Source organism: Rhinichthys klamathensis, unplaced genomic scaffold (assembly GCF_029890125.1).
Source record: "Rhinichthys klamathensis goyatoka isolate OS25496 unplaced genomic scaffold, OSU_Roscu_1.1 h1tg000395l_1, whole genome shotgun sequence".
Taxonomy (NCBI): Eukaryota; Metazoa; Chordata; class Actinopteri; order Cypriniformes; family Leuciscidae; genus Rhinichthys; species Rhinichthys klamathensis.
In genome coordinates this window covers 1,642,632-1,660,924 of record NW_026606897.1, presented here as the reverse complement: position 1 = coordinate 1,660,924, position 18,293 = coordinate 1,642,632, and the positions used below count along the sequence as shown (strand labels likewise).

At 36.7% G+C, this 18,293-nt stretch overlaps 1 protein-coding gene across 5 annotated transcripts in view; it reads left to right on the top strand.

The window, feature by feature from the left end:
- The window catches only part of fhod3b (formin homology 2 domain containing 3b), a 245,730-nt gene that overhangs the window by 206,574 nt on the left and 20,863 nt on the right, over window positions 1-18,293 (top strand). For all 5 annotated transcript variants that reach the window (XM_056234474.1, XM_056234477.1, XM_056234475.1 and 2 more), the window contains 2 exons: window positions 1,232-1,351; window positions 5,358-5,519. In XM_056234474.1, coding sequence (XP_056090449.1) covers window positions 1,232-1,351; window positions 5,358-5,519 — 282 coding nt within the window. The remainder of the gene's footprint in view (window positions 1-1,231; window positions 1,352-5,357; window positions 5,520-18,293) is intronic.

Genomic DNA, 18,293 nt, shown 5'->3' with positions numbered 1-18,293 from the left:
CCTGTCCCGTTTAAAGTTCCAGTAGTGTCAGTTACTTTTCAAACGTTCTATGGACAGATGAAACAAACAAAAAAAGAGCTTTTTGGCAGCAAACACTTACTATGGGTTTGGTGCACACAGGGATAAAAAAGTACCCCATGTGTAAAATGAAATACTCAGCTGTATCTTTAATGCTGTGGGCCTAATTTTCTGCCAGAGGTCCTGGAACTCTTGTTCAGATACATGGCATCATGGATTCCATCAAATACCAATAGATAAAAAATGACGGGCCATGTTTGGATCTTCCAACAGGACAGTGATCCAAAAACAAACATCAAAATCTGACCTGAAGCCTATAGAAAATGAGTGGGCTGAACTGAAGAGAAGAAGCGCCAACATGGATCTGGGAGTCTGCAGGATCTGGAGAGATTCTGTATGGAGGAATGGTGTCAGGTCTCTTGTCAGGTGTTCTCCAAAGTCATCAGGCATTATAGGAGAAAACTCAGAGCTGTTATCTTGGAAAAAGGAGGTTGCAAAAAGTATTTAATAAAAGGGGGCAAATCATTTTTCCCAATGCGTTTTGGAGAAAAACATTTATTTCATAATGTGATTTCCCCCCCACTTTCAATTATTTGACTTCAATGAAAGGTTAGATTTTTGCAAAAAAAATTTTTATGAAATATCAAAAGAAATAACAATGCAGATTTATTTTTTTACAGCCATCTTTGATCATATTTACCAAGGGGGCAAATAATTCTGACCAGCACTGTAGCGCTTTTTACAATTCAGATTGTTTCAAAGCAGCTTTACATGTGATAACAGGAAAATAATGCAACAAAGTTTGTTTCGGCTGTACAGCAGCTCTCGAACAAATAGTGTCATTGTCCAGCTTAAGTAAGTTCAGTGTTGATTCATTTCCGTTGTAAAAATCATTAGTAATTAATTTATTTAATTTATCTATACAGCAGCTCTGTAGAAAACAGTGATGTCCGTCCTTAGCATAATCAGAATATTGAAAATTGCATGTAAACGGGTATGAAAAGGTTGCTTAGATTTTTTGAAAAAATCGTAGGACATTTTGAGTTTCTCTTTTGTATTATGAACAATTTTGGTACTGTGTTGGGACTGCATTTGAAATTTAGTTTTAAATGTAGATCCTGAAGTAATCTAGATTCTGAAGAAAAACCACCACTCTACAGAATTCTTTCCTAGGGGTAATTTATTTCGAACCCATTCTGTTTCTCGTTCTCAGGAAGTAGCAGAACCACTACAGGACCTAAAGGAGGGCATGGACCAATTAGAAAAGAATAAGACGCTGCACTACATCCTTTCAACTCTGCTAGCTATTGGCAACTTTCTCAACGGGACCAATGTGAGTGCCAGCAAAGTCTACATCTCTTCTTTCAAGCCCTAATCTCTCCATCTCCATCTGTCTTTCTTTCTGTCTGTCTGGCGTATTTGCTTAGATCTTAATAATGTTAAAAAATCTGAAGGAGATAAACCTGATAAGGTGGTGAGTTTGGCATGAAATCTCTTTTGTTACCGTAAACCATTGAGCATGGGCAGCAGAACAAAGCCAGCGAGAGTCATGTCACGTCCGTTGGGATTTCTCCATTCCCAGCTCTGTCGTGACTTGCAGACAGGGTTGAGATTCTGTTAATCATATGTTAATGGAGCATTGGTCAGAATCATCATGGGAGCTGCAAATAGACTCTGCACACATTCAAAGCACTCTTATCTTAATGCAACTGATGCTAATCAACTAAACTGCATCAGAATAATGTCAAAATGAGCCCTTTTTTAGGAAATGATTTGATGATGGACCAGATCCAGAGTTACTAATGCTCTCAAGGTGCATGTGATTTCCACATCAGAGATCATTTCAATCTCGCATATTTACACATTCAAATGTATCTGAAATGAAACTTCCCTGCTTCTCTATTGAGTTTTGACTTGTTAGCGTGCATTACGCTTTTCATGTTTTGCCCTCTTTTCTTTATATTCAGTCTGTAGCAAAATTACTGCACTTGTTTAACATAATTATGTAATACCTATTTTTCACTAAATATGAAATGTATCCTAATAATATATATATATATATTCAGAGGTGGGTAGAGTATCCAAAAACTGTGCTCAAGTAAAAGTACAAGTACTTATAGAAATATTTACTCAAAGTAAAAGTAAAAGTAATAATCTTAAAAGTTACTTGAGTAAAAAAAAGAATCCAATGAAAAAACTACTTAAGTAGTTAGTTACTAGTTACTTTGTATCACATTGGCCTATATATATGTATAACATGATAATATTTAGATATTTTTTTCATTTAAATGACTAAAATTATCATAATTAGATAAGCTATCTTTGCAACAAAAACAGAAGAGACAAACATTATTTCTGTATCTGTATATTATATCTATAGCCCGAAAACCATTGCCTGTCCTTTGGTTTGTATAATAGTATAATAACTTATACAACTACATTTGGATTATTAGACAATGTCGGAATAAAGTGGCTCTATGGAGTTTTGCATTCATATGTAAAGGGATGGGAACCATTGACACAGATTAGAAAGTGTTAAAACTCTGCACATGTGCTCGCAGTCATGTCATGCCCAACACAAACAACGATCAAATGCAAGGATCTTCTTCTGTCTGTTCTCCAAAATGTATTTAAATGTAGGCTATATTTATGAAAGCATCTTTAAACTGGTTAACCGTGTCTAATAAGGCAGGCAAAGGCATTCGTTTTCAAGTCAGGTTTGCACGCCACTGCGCAATACACACACATTGTGTGTGTACACACATTCATAAACTGGACGATGATAGCTTATTTAATGTATAAGTCCAAAAAAAGAGTAATGTCATATTTTGTAGTAGTGCTATATAGCGTAATAATCTGTTTGGTAGTAAAATGTATTACCTGAGTCTCGTGTGGAATAATTCATTCACAGACAGCTTACGAAGTAACAGATGTTCAACTAATAAAGATCTTCATCGCTGGCAAAAAATATGATGCATTTGCAGATTTACTTTTTAGACTGTACTGTAGACTGTGGACTGCCACTTCATACAACGCTCTTGATGTTCTTAAAGCTGCTGTAGGTAACTTTTAAAAAAATTTTTTTTTTACATATTTGTTAAAACTGTCATTATGTCCTGACAGCAGAAAATGAGACAGAAAATCTGTGAAAAAATCAAGCTCTTCTGGCTCCTCCCAGTGGTCCTATTGCCAATTGCAGAAATACACGCTCCCGGTCAGAAACAACCAATCAGAGCCAGGAGGAATGTCTTAGCAGTGTCAATCACGCTCGTGTACGCGCTGATCACACCCCTCTCTTGCACAGCGCGAGCCGTCGTTCAAACTCAAGATTGCCGGCGTGCTGCAGCTGTGCTTATGACGGAGAAACAACCTAAACTGCCAATTCTCGAGTGACACCTGCTCATAAAACAAAGAGGTAAAAGGAAAAAGACCGATGACGATAAACAAGCGAAAAAGAAAGAATTACACAGAGCCCATTGACTCGGTGTCAAAACTCTACCCGCATAACATGTAGATAAAATGTCACGCACTCTGCTAAGCAACAATTGAAACCTGCTAATTCACTGGCTTGTCATGTTGCTGAAATAATGTACTAGCACACCTTATCTAGCATTATATATCACTAGAATAATTACTTACATACTGTAACGTTAGTTACCGTTATATTAACGTTATCTTACTAGCTATTTATAACTTATAGAAAGAGTGCAACGTTACATGTATTGCAAAATACATAATGATTTGAGGACCAAGTTTGTAGTCAAAGTATGGGCAGGCTATAGTCAATGTAAAGCATATTGTTGACGTTTAGTCCCTATTAGTGAATGTGCCGCTGTTATTGGTGGCCCTGTTTACTAGCCTGCGCGTTCACGACAGGCTCCGCTGTGGAGGACGAGCTGTGGAGGGAGGGCGGTAGCGCAGCAGAGAGCAAGGGGGTGGGACCTGTAAGTTGTACTTGTTCAAATTTTTAGGCTAAGTCAACGTTTTCTCAAAACTCCCTACTGCAGCTTTAAATCTTCCTGTTACGACTCCGAGACGATTCAGTGCGTGCAGGAAACTGAACAGATCATTCAAACTGATTTGCGAACCGATTTAGACAGATCTGCTTGTTTGATGAAGTCTTTGAACAGAATCGACTCAAAAGAGTGATTAATTTGTGAATTGAGCATCGCTCATGCCCAGAAAAAAGAGAGAGCGCGCGCTTAGAATAAAGTACGCTTTTAACAACATATTGCATTAAAATAAAGTAACGAGAGGAACGTCCCCTAACGTAACGATTAACGAAGTAAAAGTACAGTTTTTTCATTAGAAATGTACTCGAGTTAAAGTAAAAGTACCCGCAATTAAATCTACTCTTAAAAGTACAAATTTTCCCAAAAAATACTCAAGTAAATGTAACGAAGTAAATGTACTTCGTTACTACCCACCTCTGTATATATTGTATGTATGCATTTTTCCGAGAAGTCACTGAAATAAGGACACACAATACATACTAAATATGTGTCCACAAGACTTCGGAGTCCTGGATGTTGTAGCCTGGATTTGTTGCTTCAAAATGATGTGAAAATCATCCTGCCTACTCATTCACATAAAACAATATATTGATCTTAATTTTGTAAGACACTTTTTATTTACAAAACCAATATGCGTGGGGGTGTGATTGATCATGAATAATGCTGTGATTCACACCTGAGGAGACAATGACCCGCACAATGAGCCTCATATGAGCCTAGATGGCGCAGGCTGATATGTCCTTAACTCACTTTGGTAGCGATCACATTTTTATCTACCGGTACATAGCGCAGCTGATTGGTTGCTCTTGAATCAGTGGCCAATAAGCTTTTTGAGCAGTTTTCCAGCTGCAGGAAAACCTATGTCAGATGGGGCACCGCTGCAAAGCATCCTGGTACCACCTAAAGGTCATCGCCAAACATGAAATCAAACCAGCGCAGCGCATGTCTGACTGAATTAAAGACTGTGCAGAAAGAATTATTATCCTTAAAATTGTGCATCACCGCATCATAAACAGGTGGATTAAATGATCATTAAAGCTGTTCACACAAATCCAATATATGAGAATGAAAAAAAGACACTTGAAATCAGCATTCAAATACTTGTAGTGTTTGCTGTTAGCAGTGTGCAGCTCGCTTTCAGAAACCCTCCATCTTCCCCAGCTCCACCTGTATAGATCTGCTACAGGGGTTATTTCATGTATGTTACATGTGCAGCAACACCATGTCTTACATGCTCACAGCAATGGCATTAACATGCCAATCTCGCTGAGAGTTGTCGTGACAGAAATTAGTTCATGTTCATGGTGTGTTTGTTTGCGTTTTCAGGCTAAAGGCTTTGAGCTGAGTTACCTAGAGAAAGTTCCTGAGGTGAAGGACACCGTTCACAAACAGTCTCTATTGCATCACGTCTGCTCCATTGTCGTGGAGAAGTTTCCAGACAGCTCAGACCTCTACTCTGAGATAGGAGCCATCACTCGCTCTGCTAAGGTTAGCCTAACCACCATACCATTTACCAGACTATCACCACTGATTTTACTGCAAGCCTGTACCTTCCTTGGAATGTTTTTGTATTTTTTTTTGTCTTTCATATAATCTTTCATTATATTTGATTAATATGGTACAGAGAGGGCAAGCAATGATGGAGCGGGACATTAATTCCAAATCTCAATGATCACTATGAGTTTGTGGACTCACTGCTAGGCAATGAAACACACATACATGTACAATGTCAGTTATAAGTTTAGAATCATTTGAAATATTTTTGGTTTTATGTTTTTTAAAGAAGTCTCTTATGCTTACCAAGACTGAATTTATTTGAATAAAAAATACAGTAATATTGTGAAGTATTATTACAATTTAAAAGAACTGTTTTCTATTTGATATATTTTCAGAAATCATTCTAATATGCTGATTTAGTGCTTAGTTATTATCAATTATTATTGATGTTCAATTATTCATAATAGTTCTTCTTATGTTGAAAACAGATATTGCTGCTTAATATTTTGTGGAAACTGTGAAAAGTTGAATTGAAAGTCTTACAGAAAGTTCCAAATGTGCTTCGATGGAAGCAAGAACACCTGACCTTTTGTATAAAGCAGTCACAAATTTGCTTATTTGATTAGTGACCAAGTAATACCACTAATCAACGAAGGAACAGACCAAGCACTGTTCCTTCGTTGGCCAGAGGAGAACTGGCCCCCCGACTGAGTCTGGTTTCTCCCAAGGTTTTTTTCTCCATTCTGTCACCTGATGGAGTTTTGGTTCCTTGCCACTGTTGCCTTGGCTTTTGGCTTGCTTAGTTGGGGACATTTAACATTTAATATTCAATAATATTATTGATCTGCCTTACTTAACTCTCTGGGGTCGGCGGTCTCGCCGGCGATACCAGCTCACTTTTTTCCTTATCAGTGCAAAAGAGACTCAAATTACTCTGTTAATTTTGATCTTACATATAAGTGTTGTACATCATTAGATCCTGTTAAGTTTCTATTTTTTTTGTGGATACTCACAATAAAAACAAAGTGTTGTGCTTTTCACCAAATAAAGAAAAACAAACATGATGCGAGTTTTGCGTTCTCTCTGTCAGTGAAGTCCATTCTGAAACGCGTCCTAAGATTAACTGTAACTCCGCGATTACTTGTCACACAGACACGAGAGGTTTTTCTTTATGAAGCTTGAATTCTCTTCTTTTAAATGAAGTAATTTATATAAAAAACAAATATTCTCAGTTTATGCAATCTGTATGAAAAGAGAGTGCTGTCAGTATTTTTTCCCCCAGCTCATTACACTTCATTACGCGTTAATCTGACACGCCCACGGACGACGCGCGCTATTCAAACGCAAATGTCGAGGCAAGCCATGACAACGCCCACATCAGCTGTTCCACCGCGGCGGTAAAATGTGTGGTGTATTTGCTGCCTTTTACCGCTAAGAGGCGCTACAATCATAGACTCTGAAAAGTGTTCGTTTATTCCGGTTTATTCTCTCTAATGCGTAATCTGCTGCCGCACCGCGCTGATTCAGAGCGATTGAAAGCTGGTAGCAGAAGAATTCAACAAGTGAAACGTAGTTAAAATAATTCATAATCACAATACTGAAATTAGGCTACTGAAATGTAATTGAATAAATAATGAAAACATTTCAACATAAAATATTGCAATAAAAACATTTAGGCTACATGAACGAGGCTTTACAACTTTAACAGCGTACAGACGATAGCTCAGTGATCAACGCAACGACACGAGCTTCGAGGAGCTTCAACAGACCCGAGATCGAATCTCAATGTAGCATAGATGTTGTTAACCGATGTTGTCCTACGTTTATATTTTCCCACCTTGATGCTTAAATAGGTAACTGTTTATATCTGTTTACTTATTTAAAGTCAAGAGTTTTGTTTGATTATCATTACAACATAAATTTGCTACATTCCTGTAGAACCGCAGCCGCTGCACAAACGACAAAAACTGATGAAGATTGTCAGCCGATCAGAAAATGAAAATGAAGAAGCTCGTCTTTAGTCTGCTAAATTATTGTGTAATGTAAAAGAACACTAAAATTACTTAAGTTTGAAACCAAGTTCGAACATTTCAAGGTTTAAATTGTTTAATTTAAAACAGGGTTGCATCTTGTTTAGAGTTTATTTCTTTTGCGATGCAAAATAAGAAACACTAGGCTAATCTTATTCTTGCGACATTTTAAATTTGTATTGCCAAAGAAATTACAGCTAAATTAAACAATTAAAACAGTAGGCCTACAAAACGAAAATTGTCCAAAGAAACATAATTAAATTAAAAACATGCGTTTCTCTTTGCCTCTCTCGCGCTGGATCTCTTTTTAACAAGTTTATTTAGTCTCCCTCGCTGCGCGCGCGGGTCTCTCTCTCGAAATTAATCATTTCAGAGTAAAAACACATCATACAGCTGATAATACTGTATATGTCGCTGCGTGTCAGCCATACAAATCACGAAAAAATTATTTAACCTTTAATTGTTGCTTCAAAGACACAGCATGCCTTGTTGAATTCACCTTACAATAACTTCAATTGAAATTTTGTGTGAAAAAAAAACTTTAAATAGGCTACAATAAATAAACTACAATATTTATAATTTAATAAGATATGGGGCCTACATTTGGACACAGATTTATCCTTACAATAATTTTGCCTGCTCATCAGGCTGGCTATCCGACACTCTCCATATGAAAGAGGAACATTAACACCTTTGTCCAGCAACTGTCCCTCCAACCCCCCACAGGCTATCGGAGTCTGAGGCTGACTTAACACAAAGAGAAGTCGCAATTCACACTTAAATCGCCATTCTAGACAGTGTTGATAATGAAGGAATTAAATGATTTAAGTTACATGTAGCCTAGTGATATTTCTGTCATAAAAGTTTATTACTAAATATTTCATTATTTCAATAATTGATGAAATAAAACTGGTTTGGGGCAGCTTTTTCCAAGCAAAACTAAATATAATCTGAAAAAACGCTTGTGAATTTGTTGTCACTTAATATTAAAGTCTACAGGGATCTTTGGATCCTTACAACCAGGCATGCAATTTGTGAATTAAGTTTTTATTTTATTTTGTATTATTCAAATAAATATCGAAACACGGTGCTTCGTGGTAATGCTGCTAAATTAAATAACATTTATAGAATAATTATGAACTTAAATGAAACAATATCGCAACATTTCGACAAATACATTATTATGTTTTTACATTTTAATTCAGGGCGATTTAGCCTACATTTAATTAGAGCGAGATTTTCACCCATGTCTTGTCATTTTCTCATTGGGAAGCGCATGTTTGAGTAGATCCTCTGTACCTCTCGTTTTCATATGGATTAGCCTACATAATCAGATAACATTTATTAGCCTAAATATTTAGACATTTAAAGGCTTTAGACATAGCCGATTTCTTATCGTGACTGAGCTGAAGTGGCTTTCGGTTCATTTTTGTGACGCGCAGTTCCCGGAGACAGAGAGGACAGATATACTGTTTTTGTCGTTAGCCTAATATGAATACAAGTTTACAGTTTTGAACGATGTAAGCTACTCTACTCTTATCATTATGACCAAAAAATTACGGAGTCGCCTATTAAGTTATTTTAGCTGTAATAATGAGATAAATAAATTAATCTAAATGAACGCGCCGCCGCGTTTGTCGAACACTAACTCACGATGCCAGAATAAAACCCGACTTTAGAAAAATGCATAGGGTCACTCGGCGTGGTGTGCCAAAACACTTAATTATAAACTTCAATATTTCATTCAAAATAATCTCAACACGCTTTGTGAAATTTTGAAAAGCCGTGCATGCATTAAGGCCACTGGAACTAATGAACAACTGAAACGCTGGTTTTGATTTTATTGTTTTTCGTTTAAACGTGCCTGTTGCATATCTCTATTTTTAGGGCCCAAGCCCAAAGGGCGAAGGCCCTATTGTTTTCCTTAGGATTATTAGGGCCCAAGCCCAAAGGGCGAAGGCCCTATTGTTTTCCTTAGGATTATTTATTATTATTATTATTATTATTATTATTATTATTATTATTATTTTTCTGCTACCTTTTGGACACTTTTGGAGGCCTTAACATGCTCAAAAACTCCTGAAACTTTGCACACATGTCAGAACCCGCGGCCATCAGGGCCGGGCTGAAGATGGTACCCGGGCGTGGCAGGGGGGCTCGACAGCGCCCCCTGGAACGGGGTCCGAAAACATGGTCCATAAATCAAACACGCTTGCATGTAATAATATGAAACTCGGTACACATGTAGATCTCCTCGTTTCATATATACTTCACACTCTTACTTTTTACCCCAGCCCAACAGGAAGTCGGCTATTTAGGGTTGTTGGTAAAACACACGCAATGGAATGTGAAATACTCCTCCTAGAGAATTCAAACAAACGGCACGAAACTCGGTCAGCATGAAGTCAAGACATTGAGGATGAAAGTTTGCGAGGGGATTTTTGATATCTCGAACGGTTTGGCCGTGGCGAGGAAACAAAATTATGGCGAGAAACGTGAAACAGGAAGTGTGTCATAACTACTGCATACATTAACTGATCTTGATGAAACTTCAGCAGTGTGTTCGCTGTAAGAGCCCGATCACATGGATGTGACTATTGTGAGTCAAAGTTATAGCGCCACCAACTGGCAGCAGGAAGTGTGTCACTTCCTAAATGCTTTGAAATCACCCTCTTATTTTTACCCGATTTGCTTCAAACTTTATGTGTATAATGTAAACACACGGCAGATGTAGACCTGTGAAAGGATTATTGATATCTTAGATACTGTTGCCGTGGCAACACATCAAACTTTAATATTCTTGTTTGATGCTTTTGAGACTCTTAGCATGCTTGAAATTGCATGAAACTCGACAGACACAGGTATGCATATGGTTCAGATCAAGCCGGACAACTTTCTAATTAACTGTCATTAGCTCAGACCAAGAGGAAGTTAGATATTTTGGTTTGAATGTGGATGTTTCTGAGAATTTTCTCTCCCTCTCCCTCTGACAGAGAGAATGCACCCTGCCATTCGTGTGTGTCTGTGTCTGTGTCTGTGTGGGGAGGGGGGGAGGGGCTCTTTTAGTTTAAACACAAAATTATACATAGGGCCATACTGCCCTCTTGTGTCCAAAATTATATTTATATATACATTATACATATATTTGGTATGTGACTGAGGACCGAGAGCTTTTAAATACGGGACATTGATAATGGCCACGTGCAGAGCGCTCGAGGGAATTCCTATGGAAGTTCTGCTCGCTCGTCGCCATGGACGCGCACCATTATGAATGCCAGTGCAGCCGCATACTTTTTAGTGTCACTTTAAAATTAGTGCAATAACGGGGCCGATTGCTTGAATTGTGAGTTCAATAGTCTATTATTTTTCACGGAAAACACAACAACAAAAGAGTACAATGATAGATTCGCTTAAATAGGGGCTTTTACATAAAATAGCCTATTCCGTCATCATCTTTTCAGTCAGCTCTGCACTCTCGTGATTAATGAAATTTGACTCCTGTTGCTGATATTTGCTGCAACTTTCGTTCCGCTCACAATTTAGTAAGCAAACACGCTTCAAATGTGTTTTTATTTTATTTTTGTGTATATATATGTGTGTGTATATATATGTGTGTATATATATATATATATATATATATATATATATATATATATATATATATATATATATATATATAGCTTATGTTTCAAATATGAGTTAATTAACAATCGTTGGAAAGAATGATACTTTTAATATCACTAAACCGTCATTAGGTGTCGCCAGGCGACCGTCTTAATGAGCGAGTCATTGATTCATTCGTTCAAACGATTCGTTCGAACGGCTGAGTCATTCATGAATGAGACAGATTATGGATTGGTCGTTGAATCTTTGAGTCAACCGATTCGTTCAAAATGCTGAATCATTCAGTAATGAGAACGCGTTGCTGTGAGATGCTCGATGGTTCTGCTGTGATCTTTGTTTAACTATTTTCGCTGCTGAAACAGAAAAAAAAGTCAATATTGCATCTAAAATGTAAGTGATTTGACGTGTGTGTGTGTGTGTGTGTGTGATTGTGTCTGTTACAGTGATTGTTTAACCCTTGTTAAAGTTTAGGCCTTGTCTTTTTGGATATATATCTTTTTATATAAAAAAAAATAGCATACAACCCATGTATTTTAAATGTAATGTTTGCTTTAAATTACATTGAGATTTGTATGTTTGGTAATTGAACCTGAATGAATTATAAATGAATGTGCTATATTTCAGATCATATATTTGTTTTCCTTAAAATTTGAACTAACACTAACTTTATTCTCATCTGAATGATAGATTATTTATTTCTGTATAAAATAAAAACACATTTGATTTTTCTTTTTTAATCAATGTAGAATGTGTAACTGAAAAAATAAACAGATTAGGGCTCTGATCGAGGACAATAATGTCAAAAAAAGAATCAGGGCATGTCTCATATCTTTCTAAAATGTAATTATACACCATTTATTTTTATATAAAATTATACAAATATTAGAACTAAACCCATTTTATTCCTTTTTTTCAATTTAAGAATTATTTTTAAGTTTAAAAACAGCCAGAATGGTTGTTTAGTCAAAAATAATAATAATCCAAATCATATATAGTGCTATACTGCCCTCTTGTGTTCAAAATCAGGTAGGCCTATTGAATTTATATATATTTATATATTAGGGATGTTACTATGGGAATATTTTCCCACCGGTTAATCAACGTGTGATTGTGTAAACCAATTGTGTAAACCTCCCGCTGGGGGGTTTAAAAACACTAACTTGAAAGCGAAAGTATAATATGGACGTCCGCACGGACATTGAAATGGTGGCGCTCGAATGAATTCCTATGGAAGTAGAAATTAACTAAACGTTCGCTCTGTTCTGCTCGCTCGTCGCCATGGACGCGCACCATTATGAATGCCAGTACAGCCGCATACTTTTTAGTGTCACTAAAATTAGTGCAATTTCGGGGGCCGATTGCTTGAATTGTGAGTTCAATAGTCTATTATTTTTCACGGAAAACACAACAATAAAAGAGTACAATGACAGATTCGCTTGAATAGGCGTTTTTACATAAAATAGCCTATTCCGTCATCATCTTTTCAGTCAGCTCTTCACTCTCGTGATGAATGAAATTTGACTCCTGTTGCTGATATTTGCTGCAACTTTCGTTCAGCTCACAATTTAGTAAGCAAACACATTTCAAATGTGTTTTTATTTTATTTTTGTGTATGTCTGTGTATATGTATGTATATATATAAATATAGCTTATGTTTCAAATATGAGTTAATTAACAATCGTTGGAAAGAATGATACTTTTAAACATAACACTAAACCGTCATTAGGTGTCGCCAGGTGACCGTCTTAATGAGCGAGTCATTGATTCATTCGTTTGAACGACTGAGTCATTCATGAATGAGATAGATGTTTATGGATTGATTGGTCATTGAATCTTTGAGTCAACCGATTCGTTCAAAATGCTGAATCATTCAGTAATGAGAACGCGTTGCTGTGAGATGCGCGATGGTTCTGCTGTGATCTTTGTTTAACTATTTTCGCTGCTGAAACAGAAAAAAAGTCAATATTGCATGTAAAATGTAAGTGATTTGACTTGTGTGTGTGTGTGTGTGTGTGTGTGTGATTGTGTGTGTGATTGTGTCTGTTACAGTGATAAGAGTTTAACCCTTGTTAAACTTTAGGCCTTGTCTTTTTGGATATATATCTTTTTATATTAAAAAATAGTCATACAACCCATATATTTTAAATGTATTGTTTGCTTTAAATTACATTAAGATTGTATGTTTGGTAATTGAACCTGAATGAATTTTAAATGAATGTGCTATATTTCAGATCATATATTTGTTTTCCTTAAAATTTGAACTAACACTAACTTTATTCTCATCTGAATGATAGATTATTTATTTCTGTATAAAATAAAAACACATTTGATTTTTCTTTTTTAATCAATGTAGAATGTGTAACTGAAAAAATAAACAGATTAGGGCTCTGTTTGATGACAAGAAATGAAAACCAATGCGATATGATGAATGTCCAAAAGATGGCTCCCACAGACTGTTTTTAAATAGGATTGTTTGATATTTTTTGCTTTTAAACTGTGTGTGTGTGTGTGTGTGTGTAAGAGATTTTGGTTGGGTGACAGTTGTAGTTTACAGTTTGACAAGAGTTTATAGCTTGACAAAAGCACAATGTTGTGTTTTATTGCAAGTGTACACAAATATAAGTAAACACTTTGCAGTTTGAATAATGTCCTGTATGAACAAAAGGACGGAGTATGTTTTTATGTCTACATTGTTCAATTACGCCACACACACACACACAAACACACACACACACACACACACACACACACACACACACACAAACACTATTTTTCTAATCAGATCAGGCAAGTAATATTCTGTCTTGTCTCTTAAAAAAACAATATATATATATTTATGTATATATATATATATATATATATATATATATATATATATATATGTGTGTGTGTGTGTGTGTGTGTTTGTGTGTGTATATATATAAATATAGCTGCGAGCAGCGATGAAAGGGCCAAAGCCGGCGGCACCGCCACCCCGGTTATAGCGCCACCAACTGGCAGCAGGAAGTCTGTCACTTTCAAAAAGCTTTGAAATCACCTGATTGCTTCAAACTTCACTACTATGATGTAAACACACGGCAGATGTAGACCTGGATGTAGACCTGACCTTTCAGAAGGTTGCTCTCGCATACTTTGTGGTTGATATGTGCCCTCAATGCACACTTTTGCAGAGCCCACACTGATACAAGCTCTACAGCACACTTCTTTTCGACAGTCAAAGCAGGGTTACGTTTTTGCACGTCGTGCACAATAACCCTAAAGGCACCAGGGTGGCGGTGCCACCGGCTTTATATATATATATATATATATATATATAAATAAATAAATATAGCTGCGAGCAGCGATGAAGGGCCAAAGCCGGTGGTACCGCCACCCCGGTGCCTTTAGGTAACTAAAGGCACCGGGGTTGCGGTGCCACCGGCTTGGGCCCGTAATCGCTGCTCGCAGCTATATTTTATTATTATTATTATTATTATTATTATTATTATTATTATTATTATTTTTCTGCTACCTTTTGGACACTTTTGGAGGCCTTAACATGCTCAAAAACTCCTGAAACTTTGCACACATGTCAGAACCCGCGGCCATCAGGGCCGGGCTGAAGATGGTACCCGGGCGTGGCAGGGGGGCTCGACAGCGCCCCCTGGAACGGGGTCCGAAAACATGGTCCATAAATCAAACACGCTTGCATGTAATAATATGAAACTCGGTACACATGTAGATCTCCTCGTTTCATATATACTTCACACTCTTACTTTTTACCCCAGCCCAACAGGAAGTCGGCTATTTAGGGTTGTTGGTAAAACACACGCAATGGAATGTGAAATACTCCTCCTAGAGAATTCAAACAAACGGCACGAAACTCGGTCAGCATGAAGTCAAGACATTGAGGATGAAAGTTTGCGAGGGGATTTTTGATATCTCGAACGGTTTGGCCGTGGCGAGGAAACGAATTTATGGCGAGAAACAACAAACAAGAAGTGCGTTATAACTTCTGCATACATTAACTGATCTTGATGAAACTTCAGCAGTGTGATCGCTGTAAGAGGCCGATCACATGGATGTGACTATTGTGAGTCAAAGTTATAGCGCCACCAACTGGCAGCAGGAAGTGTGTCACTTTCTAAATGCTTTTGACAAAAGTGGGGGGGTTAGTTTTATCTACAGTAACAAAACTCGATATGTATATTGTACTCTTCGAGCCGGACAACTTTCTAATTTACCGTAATTAGCTACGACCAACAGGAAGTCAGATATTTTGGTTTGAATGTGGATTTCAGATTCTGAGTTTTTAGCTACTCCTCCTAAGTAGTTTATTTTATTCATGCCAAACTTTTTCAACATGATGAAAATACATTGAAGATGCTAAATTGTGAACAGATATTGAATATCTCAAACGGTTTTGCTATGGTTGAGGGATTCAAGTAATGTCAAAAAAAGAATCAGGGCATGTCTCATATCTTTCTAAAATGTAATTATACACCATTTATTTTTATATAAAATTATACAAATATTAGAACTAAACCCATTTTATTCCTTTTTTTCAATTTAAGAATTATTTTTAAGTTTAAAAACAGCCAGAATGGTTGTTTAGTCAAAAATAATAATAATCCAAATCATATATAGTGCTATACTGCCCTCTTGTGTTCAAAATCAGGTAGGCCTATTGAATTTATAAATATTTATATATTAGGGATGTTACTATGGGAATATTTTCCCACCGGTTAATCAACGTGTGATTGTGTAAACCAATTGTGTAAACCTCCCGCTGGGGGGTTTAAAAACACTAACTTGAAAGCGAAAGTATAATATGGACGTCCGCACAGACATTGAAATGGTGGCGCTCGAATGAATTCCTATGGAAGTAGAAATTAACTAAACGTTCGCTCTGTTCTGCTCGCTCGTCGCCATGGACGCGCACCATTATGAATGCCAGTGCAGCCGCATACTTTTTAGTGTCACTAAAATTAGTGCAATTTCGGGGGCCGATTGCTTGAATTGTGAGTTCAATAGTCTATTATTTTTCACGGAAAACACAACAATAAAAGAGTACAATGACAGATTCGCTTAAATAGGCGTTTTTACATAAAATAGCCTATTCCATCATCATCTTTTCAGTCAGCTCTTCACTCTCGTGATTAATGAAATTTGACTCCTGTTGCTGATATTTGCTGCAACTTTCGTTCAGCTCACAATTTAGTAAGCAAACACGTTTCAAATGTGTTTTTATTTTATTTTTGTGTATGTGTGTGTATATGTATGTATATATATAAATATAGCTTATGTTTCAAATATGAGTTAATTAACAATCGTTGGAAAGAATGATACTTTTAAACATAACACTAAACCGTCATTAGGTGTCGCCAGGCGACCGTCTTAATGAGCGAGTCATTGATTCATTCGTTTGAACGACTGAGTCATTCATGAATGAGATAGATGTTTATGGATTGATTGGTCATTGAATCTTTGAGTCAACCGATTCGTTCAAAATGCTGAATCATTCAGTAATGAGAACGCGTTGCTGTGAGATGCGCGATGGTTCTGCTGTGATCTTTGTTTAACTATTTTCGCTGCTGAAACAGAAAAAAAGTCAATATTGCATGTAAAATGTAAGTGATTTGACTTGTGTGTGTGTGTGTGTGTGTGATTGTGTGTGTGATTGTGTCTGTTACAGTGATAAGAGTTTAACCCTTGTTAAACTTTAGGCCTTGTCTTTTTGGATATATATCTTTTTATATTAAAAAATAGTCATACAACCCATATATTTTAAATGTATTGTTTGCTTTAAATTACATTAAGATTGTATGTTTGGTAATTGAACCTGAATGAATTTTAAATGAATGTGCTATATTTCAGATCATATATTTGTTTTCCTTAAAATTTGAACTAACACTAACTTTATTCTCATCTGAATGATAGATTATTTATTTCTGTATAAAATAAAAACACATTTGATTTTTCTTTTTTAATCAATGTAGAATGTGTAACTGAAAAAATAAACAGATTAGGGCTCTGTTTGATGACAAGAAATGAAAACCAATGCGATATGATGAATGTCCAAAAGATGGCTCCCACAGACTGTTTTTAAATAGGATTGTTTGATATTTTTTGCTTTTAAACTGTGTGTGTGTGTGTGTGTGTAAGAGATTTTGGTTGGGTGACAGTTGTAGTTTACAGTTTGACAAGAGTTTATAGCTTGACAAAAGCACAATGTTGTGTTTTATTGCAAGTGTACACAAATATAAGTAAACACTTTGCAGTTTGAATAATGTCCTGTATGAACAAAAGGACGGAGTATGTTTTTATGTCTACATTGTTCAATTACGCCACACACACACACACACACACAAACACACACACACACACACACACACACACACACACACACACACACACACACACACACACAAACACTATTTTTCTAATCAGATCAGGCAAGTAATATTCTGTCTTGTCTCTTAAAAAAACAATATATATATATTTATGTATATATATATATATATATATATATATATATATATATATATATATATATGTGTGTGTGTGTGTGTGTGTGTGTTTGTGTGTGTATATATATAAATATAGCTGCGAGCAGCGATGAAAGGGCCAAAGCCGGCGGCACCGCCACCCCGGTTATAGCGCCACCAACTGGCAGCAGGAAGTCTGTCACTTTCAAAAAGCTTTGAAATCACCTGATTGCTTCAAACTTCACTACTATGATGTAAACACACGGCAGATGTAGACCTGGATGTAGACCTGACCTTTCAGAAGGTTGCTCTCGCATACTTTGTGGTTGATATGTGCCCTCAATGCACACTTTTGCAGAGCCCACACTGATACAAGCTCTACAGCACACTTCTTTTCGACAGTCAAAGCAGGGTTACGTTTTTGCACGTCGTGCACAATAACCCTAAAGGCACCAGGGTGGCGGTGCCACCGGCTTTATATATATATATATATATATATATATATATATAAATATAGCTGCGAGCAGCGATGAAGGGCCAAAGCCGGTGGTACCGCCACCCCGGTGCCTTTAGGTAACTAAAGGCACCGGGGTTGCGGTGCCACCGGCTTGGGCCCGTAATCGCTGCTCGCAGCTATATTATAT